Genomic DNA, 9,747 nt, shown 5'->3' with positions numbered 1-9,747 from the left:
CAGAAAAGTGGTGGTTTCGTAGCGGAGCTAGCGGAAAAATTAAAAAAACTAAAAGTTACGACTTACTTGCATAGTACTCTCCGGAGTTGAAGCCCTAAGTCCATAGTTCATAGCGTACTTTCCTCCTATTCCATAATAATAACAACGCACATACTCATAGCCCCGCACTAGGGAAACCCGGTATCGCGGGTGCCATGGACACACACATAGACAACCACAAATTACTGTTTGTCTGTCAGTTCTCGGACAAGAAATTAAATAAATAAATTACACCCAAACTCACGACAGCAAATAATATAAAAAAATATACCGATCCCATTGGGAGACTTAGGGCTCGCAACTACGTTGCATACCGTTTTAGCATAACCATACAAACGTGCTACAAGATTGCAAGTGATGGGACGAATAGTCATGTACCTGGTAGTAGTCGACTTGTGTACTTCGGGTCGTATTCTAGGGGTCGTATTCTTGGACTCTACTCAATGCTCAAGTCAGGATTTGAGTATGGTTTAAAGCATTCGAAACCATACTCAAGGCCCTGCCATTAGGGTCGTATTTCCAGTGCTTGTGTTTCCAGTGTAATCCTGACTTGAGCATTGAGTAGAGTTCTAGAATACGACCCTCAAACTCTATTATACATACTCAAGTCAATTATATATACTCAAGTCCTGATTTGAGCATTGAGTAGAGTTCTGGAATGTGACCCTTAGAATTTTAAGCCGCAGAGATCCGACGTGGCACCCGTCACCCGGAGACGTATAACGACAAGATCGATGAGCCTGTAATTTTACCAGCGTTCTTACTTTGTAAAGCCGAAACGCGGCTCACATTATTGTTTGGAGGCAGAAATAGGTACATACGGTGGCAGTACTTCCCTGGACATACTCGTTCACAAGGAGTTCTGGACTCCTGCTAATTGTAATTTTAATGCAGCTGCAATCTAATACACTGGGCGGCATATATTTTGTATGGTATGAGACAGAAAAATCGACATAATTTTTTTTCGTAGAAAAGAGAGGTGTACAGTAATGTTATGTAGTTATATTACTGCACAAAGATAGACTCAAAATTTAAGAAAAACGAACAAAAATTTAAAATGTTCATAAATACTGTAAAAAAGGGAATTAAAGCAATAAAACGAAATTCGTCCAGGGATAAGTACGGCCACCTTACCTATTTCTGCCGCCAAGCAGTAATGTAAGCATTACTGCGTTCCGGTTTTAAAGGGTGAGGGTGCTGGCGAAATTACAGGCACATGAGACTTGTCAACGTAAGTCTCAGGGTGATGGGCGCATTGACAGTGCCTCTCAAATCTTTGCGATTTAAAGCTCTGAGTAGCACTGCAGCTGTTATGGACAGGCGCGACACCTGTTCGTCCTGTCACTTGGTATTATATATTAAAAAGATATATATTTTTCGTCCTCTGTGGTCTCCGTGGTCGAATGGCTTGCTTATCGGTTTTCATATCTATCTTCGAGTATCTCGATATATAATATCGAGTATCTATCTTTCTATATTGTCTCGGGGTTGGGTGTTTGTGGTACCATTGTTGTTTCCGATTTCCATAAGACAAGTACTTTAATTGCTTACTTTAGGATCAGAGCAACGTACGTGATGTTGTCTAATATCTCTCTCTCTCTATTTATACTGTCTACATTACATTTAAATTGTCTAGGAATCCAAGTAGTTTTTTGAAATATTGTTATGGACAGGCGTGTAGCTTACGATCAGGCGCACAACTGGTTCGTTCCGTCAGTTGATATTATTAAAAAAATATATTATAATTTATCGAGTTCTTAGGTTTTCGCGATTGTTACAAATAGAAATATAGTAATATATTTCCAAAAAACAAATATACGCGATTTAAATCCGGAAAAATAGTTTCATTTCCTATATTATAATTTACTTATTCTTCACACAAAATACCAACAAAAAGGAGACAAAACAAAAATTGAAATAGACGGACGCAAGATTACTAAGAATAGAAGCGACATAAAAACGGATTTTTCCCACATATTAGGCAGAACTGACCAACAAGTCAATTATTATTAGCCACTACGTTTTAATACGCTTGTTTTTTGTTTCTATTGACGTCAAGTACTCGTAAAGGATGAAAGTTAATTAACTGAAACTAACCAACTTGCTTACTCATCAATATTCATGTACTGTGTATGTTACATTTTATGTAAGTGAGCGCGGTTCGATATTTTTATGTATTTATTTTTTGGATCACTAACTTCTAAGTCAAATTCAGTTTTATTTGTAATTATATATAAAGTGTGCCTTTTTTATTTGTTAAAATTTAGTTTAATTTATTTTTTATTTTATTACGTAATGACGAATTTTGTGAAATTTTCAAGCAGCAAATTGTGTGTCTAAAATTCTAAAAGTTCAATTGGGATTTCCCAATTTCATAATTTGAAATTCCATGACATATTTTCAAATGACATGTAAAGTCATCGTCAGAAGTCTATGATCGTCAAATAAAAAATTAAAACATATCAAATCAAGCAAGTCAAATAAAATTATTTAGTTTTATTTCACGTTTTTTAATTTTTTATTTGACGAATATGAACTTCTGGCGATGACTCTACATGTCATTTGAAAATGTGTCATGTAATTTAAAATTACGAAATTGGAAAATCCCAATTCATCCTTTAGAATTTTAGACAAAGAATTTGTTGTTTGAAAGTTTACAAAAGAGTTACTAAAGCACTAATAAGTGAATAAACACGCAAAGCAGATAAGAACAACATAATCCAAAGCACACATTAAAAACTTCATCCCTGTATCAGTTTTTCTTGAAAAGTCATTATGAACAACTTCGTCTGAATATCGGCTATGATTAAGACATTTTCCCCTCTTACAGGAGGAGGCATACCATTCAATATTTTAAATCATTTAAATATTTGAATTAAGATCTTAATGACCGCTTCACATAATTATCAACAGATATAACCGTAAGAAAATTACATCACTCATAAGTTTTGCCAGCATTTCTTTATACTTGCTTTAATTTATTTGTGGTGATTTATTTTACGAAATAGGAGAAACTCTAGTTGTTCAAGGACTTTTGTTGCGTACTGTACATGTACAGTAATTGCGAAACTGACGCTTTATATTTTGTTATACAATATTGTTTGTTATTTTTATTTGTGTGTGAATGTTTTCCACATTACTACATCATTATTGTCATCGCACTATGTTACGCATGACAATCATTTGCTATATAAAACGATTTATTGTAGATTATTTGCACATTGTCATTCGGTGGTCGGAAGTAGTTAGTGGAAGTATTTATTTTGTGGAAGAAAGTTTTAACCAAAATGCATTTGTACAAGTATTTGATTAGTTTTAGTTTTTGTGTTATTGTGATCAGCTGTGTTAAGGCTCAGGTATGTATATTCTAATCGTCGACCAGATTGTATTGCAAATCTAAGAAACAATAGAACGTGAAATTTGGAAATGGTCTAAACAATATATATGTAATCCGTGTTTTTGATTTTTTTTTAATAACATTGTTTTTGTCGGTGTCACTGCGATCTACGATCCTTTTCACCCTACCTCGCCTTTCTTCAATTGGTCCTTCTATGAGAATAATGAAAACGCCGCATTCTTTTATAGAAAAAATGTATGAATTTAAGTTATAGAAGATTGGATTGTTTCTGTACAAGTACGTCCAATTATAAGTCTAATTTAGGCGACGTAGGGAGGTCTATTTGTTATGTTGTACGTACTTTTCTCATACTTTGCGCAACTGAAGGTAAGAGAAAAGTAAGAAAGACTTTATATTACAACTACAGAAGAAAAAATCCTGCCCCTCTTTAAAATTCTGTTTAATAAAATACTTAGGTTTGTTATAAAAATTCGTAAGGTCCGCCAGTTCGTTCCGTGGCTTAGTTGGCATAGCGTCTGACATGGTTTGCTGGAAGAGGCTGGTTCGAACCCAGCCCGTTTGAAGGATTTTTATTGTGTTCGATCTTTCTATTAATAATAATTATAACAAACCAGTAGAGTAATTTCACGAAAATAATTGAATATCATGGTCAAACATTGTGACATTCAATAAATTAAAAAATTACAATTCGTAGGTTTTTGGTATTATTACACATTGGAAATAAAACAATTTCTTCTTTCGGATCAAATTTTTTTCGGATTTAAAAACGCACTTTTGTTTTTTTTAAACAAACTAACTATTCGGTCTTTTTACAGATCCTATGATAACGGCTTACTGTGACATACTGACTTGTAAAGAACACAAAACTTTGATTTATTTAAAAACAAATACAAGCGATTTAAATCGGAAAAAAAAACAGTTTTATTTTCACGGAATTTAGAATTTTTACACCAACAAAATGTTAACAATCTTATGTGTTTACGATTCAAAGACAAAAAAATCTTAAAAAAATATGTTAATATGTTTTAAGCCGATCGGAAACTTTTGACAATTCTAATCGGAACAATAGTTGATTTAACTCACAAATTAGAAAAATATAGTAAGAATTAGGTTCATCGGCTAGGTTCAGCGAGAAGCTCAGAAACCCATCTGATTTCGAGCCTACCCGATCGGAACGATTCCAATTTGAATCAAAATCAGGACGTCGTCTGGCCTATTGCATATAGCTAACAAGGGTGCTGGTGAAGTAACATTTACATGGGATTTGTGACCTTATATCTTAGGGTGACGGGCGCAGTGGCTGTGCCACTCAGATCTTTGCGATGGACCTCTGAGTAGCACTGCAAGTGCAATTTCGCTTGCCACTAATATTATAAATGGTTTTAGGAAGGCTCAATTGAAGACTTACGGCAATCCTACGTGAATCTAATTATGGAGTGTGCCAAAGAACATCAGATCACCTCTGGGGAGTTGGATGAATTGAAGAGCAAGCGGATGCCTGAAGATGGAAATGCTAAATGTCTTTTTGCTTGCGCTTACAAGAAGGCTGGAATGGTTTGTTAACTTAATTCTTTAGTAGCAGTACCGCTCCTTGTGAAAGAGTTCGTCCAGGCTAGTACTGCCACCTTACGTATTTCTAGCACCAAGCAGTAATATTAGCTTTACCGTGTTCCGGTTTCAAAGGGTAAGGGTGCTGGTGAAATTACAGGCACATGGAACTTAAATCTCAGTGACGGGCACAGTGACTGTGCCCCTCAGATCTTTTCGATTTAAAGCTCTGAGTGGCACTGCAACTGTTATGGACAGGCGTGTAGCTTACCATCAGGCGCACGGCTTGTTCGTCCCATTACTAGAAATTTTGATCTGTTCATCATTTTGTGTCCCAGTGCTGGGTATGGGTCTACTCTAAGGAAAGCATTTAGGCCTTAGTCTGCCACACTGAACCAATGTTGGTACGGAAATTCCCACGTTTTCAATATACTGTGTCAATCAGAGCGTCAAATTTATTCTCAGGAACACTCAGCAGAACACAGAAATTGAAATGGGTTAATTAAGAAAAAAATATTTCGTGTACTGTGTCGGAAACCGAACTCGGTTCACTTTCCGTGAATAAGTGGAACCATCACATAATATCCTAGAACCACATTCAATAATAAATAGCAATACAAAGGGGGAACGCTGCCAGCATCTTGGGCACTTTGCCGCAGGGACCCAATTTTATTCATATAATTAAAAAATCCTAGTTTTACTTTCTAGTATTTAAGCTTTTATTGTCTTTTTGGCCTTACCTGTATATTACCTTAATTAAATAATAAATGACCAAATGTACGTAAATACACTCATAATAAATTGGAAATATGGAAAAGTAAAATAAAAAGAAAATAAAGGACGATGTAGAACTAATGTAACTTTCTTAAAAAACTAAAGTGCCTCCGAGGTCGAACGGTTACCATACTACACTACCACGCAGAGGTCTCGGGTTCGATTCCCGGGCCGGGAGAAATATTTGTATGGCTTACGTTAATTCTCTTGTGAGTTTGAGTGTAAGTTTTACTTGATCTATGTGCGCGGCTATGAGTGTGTGAGTTACTAAAATTATTACAACTATTTTTTTAATCAAAGATAATTTTGTCACCAGCTCCACAACGCCTCTGGTAGACACCAGCTAAATCGCAAATGTAGCTAATGCCACGTATATTATTTAAAAAAACTATTTTGTCAGTTTCTTAGCCATTTTTTTAATTTCTTCACTTAATTATTGAGAATGCGATATCATGCCCCAAAGTGCCACTGAAGAGGTATTTTGGGGCACAGGACTGTTGTTTTAGGAACTATACCAAAATTGATGATTTTATATTTCACAACACTACAGCAGTCATACACATTGATATATAACAGGATTTCGGTGAATACAGTAAAGAGCTAGAAGTTCATATTAGGCAGAACTTCCGTTCCTGTGTTGGAAGTAACGTTTTAGATGAATTATTTGACTTGTCATGTAAAGTAAATTTAAATCACGGCCCTGTTCATATTTCCCTATTATATGAAAACTGAAAACATCTAAATATAAAGTGTAACGTAAATATTTGGTAGAGCAAAACGTGTAATTCATTATTACTTATCTATTATTGATATAGAAATGATTACGATATAATACGAGTAGTAATCACAATTTATTTTCCATTTCGTGACAACCATATCTATACAGGATAGCGTAAGTATCCCCGCCGAACATCAAAGGCGGTTCGCTACTGTATGGAAAAAATTTAATAATATGACACTATATTATAACCATTATGACGCGGACATCTATAGTCACATCATTATTAAATTAGTACTGCTTCTTCGTCTTATTTGTACCGCGATCCAAGTCTTAACGCCTACACACAAGGCGTATTTTATACGCGCCAACGACGCGCGTTTACGGTGCCGTAAAAGCGTGTCATTTACGCTTATACGCACCGCAGAAGTACTGAAATGAATCGATTCAAACGCTCGCAAATATCGCGTTGAAAGTAAGAAGCTTATATATTCTACTTGAGTTTACACTTAGAATTTCATGTAGTTGCTTTATTTCAAAATTAAAACTATTTCTTGTCAAAATGCGCGACACACACGCGCGATACGACGACGTGCGAGCAGATAACTGCGGGTTTATGGCGCCCGGAAACGTGGGTCGTCGGCGCGTATAAAATACGCTGTGTGCATGGGCCCTAAGACTCGGGTCGCGGTATAAATAAGACAAGCAGTACTAATTTTAATAATGATGTGACTGTGGATGACGTGACCTTCTACAGGTCTACCCGCGTGATTATTTTCATTAATTCACGTCTTGGTATAGTAAGGCTACATCTGCAAATCGTCGCCTTACTTTCTCAAACTCGTATCTTATAAAGAGTGATTATTCAGGAGATGGCAAAACTTTCCATTTATTTTAAATTTCTTATCAAGGGTGTTAATTTGGATGCATTACTTTAAGAATAGGTAAAAGCTAGTGTGTAGATTGGAAGGAAATATGATGTGAAATCAGCTTGCAACATATGAATAAGTATATACAAATATACAATCCATTTTTCTGCATTTCGGTAACTTTTTGCTTTAAGATACGAGTTTGAGAAAGTAAGGCGACGAAATGACAACGTTTCAAGATTCTACGAACAAAATAAGGAGATAACTTTTTTATACTTAAAACAGGAAAGTGGTAAAATTGAATACATATTTTGTCGCACCTAGTTCGTATTTTTTAAAGATTTTTATGTGATAAAAATTGTTTTAACCTGTAATCACACGTGGCTTTATTATACCAAGGGTAAACTTATATCAATATTATTAATGTCATGTCGTTTAAAGTGAAAACGTCGTGTCTAAGTAATGTATAAGGAAATTTTGCGCTGAATAGAATAAAGCAGTAAAACTGATGAAGAAGTCCTTCATTGATAATGACGAAGGATAAAGATCATGAATGCAGAGCGCTAAAATGCAGCCTCCTATAATCAATTAATTAATTTGTATGCATTTTTTTTATATATAGTGAATTAGTATTACCTCGCTCCCTGTACAAGGTACGCTTTCACAAGGCCACTATAGCACTGTCATTACAATGATACAGGCCTATTACACGGTCTCTGCGCCTCACACAATGATTCCCTGTAATTATGGGCTAATTTACCGTAATTACATACTTTTTGATTTTGTCGTTCTCACCTATAGGCTCCTAGGATTTCGTGCTTTAATGCTTGTCTCATATGGGAAAGGCAGAGGCTACAAGCTCTTAACTTGTTTCGAGTGTAAACTTCTTTCATGATGCAATGTATACATCCACCATCTTTACAGCATCATCATATATTTCACCACTTTAGCCTAAATGAGGATGGGAACTTCACACGTTTTCCTAGTGTTGTGTTCAATATACATCGTCAGGAACGATGTCTTCTTTTGATATAGCGAGAAATATTGGTACTAAACCTCAATTGAGAAGCACTCGTTATTGGTTACTACAATTTCTTAGTTAGATATGGCGTACTATGTGCCTTGTTTTTCAAGAATCATGATATAAAGCTTTTAACTTCCGTGTATATGACTTTTTAGTAAACGGATTTCTTTCTTTATTTCTATCTTTCTATATTTTCTCAAGGAAAATGAAATTCATGTCGACATACTAACGGCATTTCTCGGTTTTCGGATCGATCTACAACTTCTCCCGGAGAATTGAGATGAACGAGGGAACGACGAATTGTTCTCACATTTCTGCGCCCGTTCGTTGGTTGAATTCATATTATATTATATGATTGTATGAAAGGCGTGCATCTGCGCTGGGGCGCCTCCGCGGGGGCTCCAAAAGCATCCTGTATGTGTTCACAGATCGGTGGGACTCATTTAATTGTATAGCTGCATTGTCCCTTTAAATTAAATAATATTTAAATTTAATACTAACTTAATATTAATACAAGATTCTAACTTATTTTGTTTACTAAAGCTTGGTTCACACGGCATTGTCCTGCACGTATTCGATTATAAACCGATAAATAGCGGGGTGTTCACACGATATATTTTCATGCGTTTAAAAGACGGATAGCCACAGTATTCACACAACAATCGCCCTGAGACCACGTATGTGACAGATCCACGCTTTGTTGCACTTTTATATTGGCATAAAATAATAGAATTAGCATTGCCGCCAGAAGAACATGCATTGGGTTTATACATTTCCATAGTTTTGTCCCACACAACGGGCATTTGTTCCAACTAAAGATATCAATAAATAAATCGTTGCCCACAGAAGATTCGCCGGGCATTTTGCTGCTTGTGCGGTGACAATTCGATAAAAAACGTATGACTTCGCGCCGTGTGAAAGAGATGCATTAATACGGTACTGTGCGCTTCTGCACACCGAATACGTTTAAGTTCAATCGATTTGCTTTAAAAGTCCGTTGTTTATTTGATAAACGTATAGACCTGTGTGCGTTTTTTTGCAGGACAAACACCGTGTGAATGGTTCTTATCTAATGTATACGTCACTGTCTATATGGATTTTTATCTGAAATAAATGTTTTGAATTTGTACGAAAAAAATCATGTCATGGTGCTTTTAAAGGTCTTTCAGGTTAGACTCGTATATTTGCAATGAGGTGTATGTAATTGAGGATTTGTACGTGAACACATACATTATTGCTACAACAACGGTTTCTCATACAATAATTAAACTTTCAGATGGATGAAGAAGGTTACATGTCAGTGGCCGGCATAGAGATGATCTCAGACAAGTTCTTGGCTGGTGACTTGCCCAGTCTGACAAAAGCTAAACAATTCATAGAGGCTTGCAAGAGCGGTACGAGTTTCTAATTTTTTTTT

At 35.8% G+C, this 9,747-nt stretch overlaps 1 protein-coding gene across 1 annotated transcript in view; it reads left to right on the top strand.

Annotated features, from left to right (window-relative positions):
- The first annotated feature begins 3,296 nt into the window (after window positions 1-3,296).
- LOC113238374 overlaps window positions 3,297-9,747 on the top strand; it is an 18,042-nt gene continuing 11,591 nt past the window's right edge. The window contains exons 1-3 of the mRNA XM_026475215.1: window positions 3,297-3,395; window positions 4,784-4,951; window positions 9,607-9,724. Of these exons, the coding sequence (XP_026331000.1) occupies window positions 3,327-3,395; window positions 4,784-4,951; window positions 9,607-9,724 (355 nt within the window). The 5' untranslated portion in view covers window positions 3,297-3,326. The remainder of the gene's footprint in view (window positions 3,396-4,783; window positions 4,952-9,606; window positions 9,725-9,747) is intronic.

This window comes from Hyposmocoma kahamanoa, unplaced genomic scaffold, assembly GCF_003589595.1.
Source record: "Hyposmocoma kahamanoa isolate Upper Pololo Valley unplaced genomic scaffold, ASM358959v1 95, whole genome shotgun sequence".
Taxonomy (NCBI): domain Eukaryota; kingdom Metazoa; phylum Arthropoda; class Insecta; order Lepidoptera; family Cosmopterigidae; genus Hyposmocoma; species Hyposmocoma kahamanoa.
Note: the sequence above shows the minus strand (reverse complement) of the source record. Positions and strands in the feature narration are given on the sequence as shown.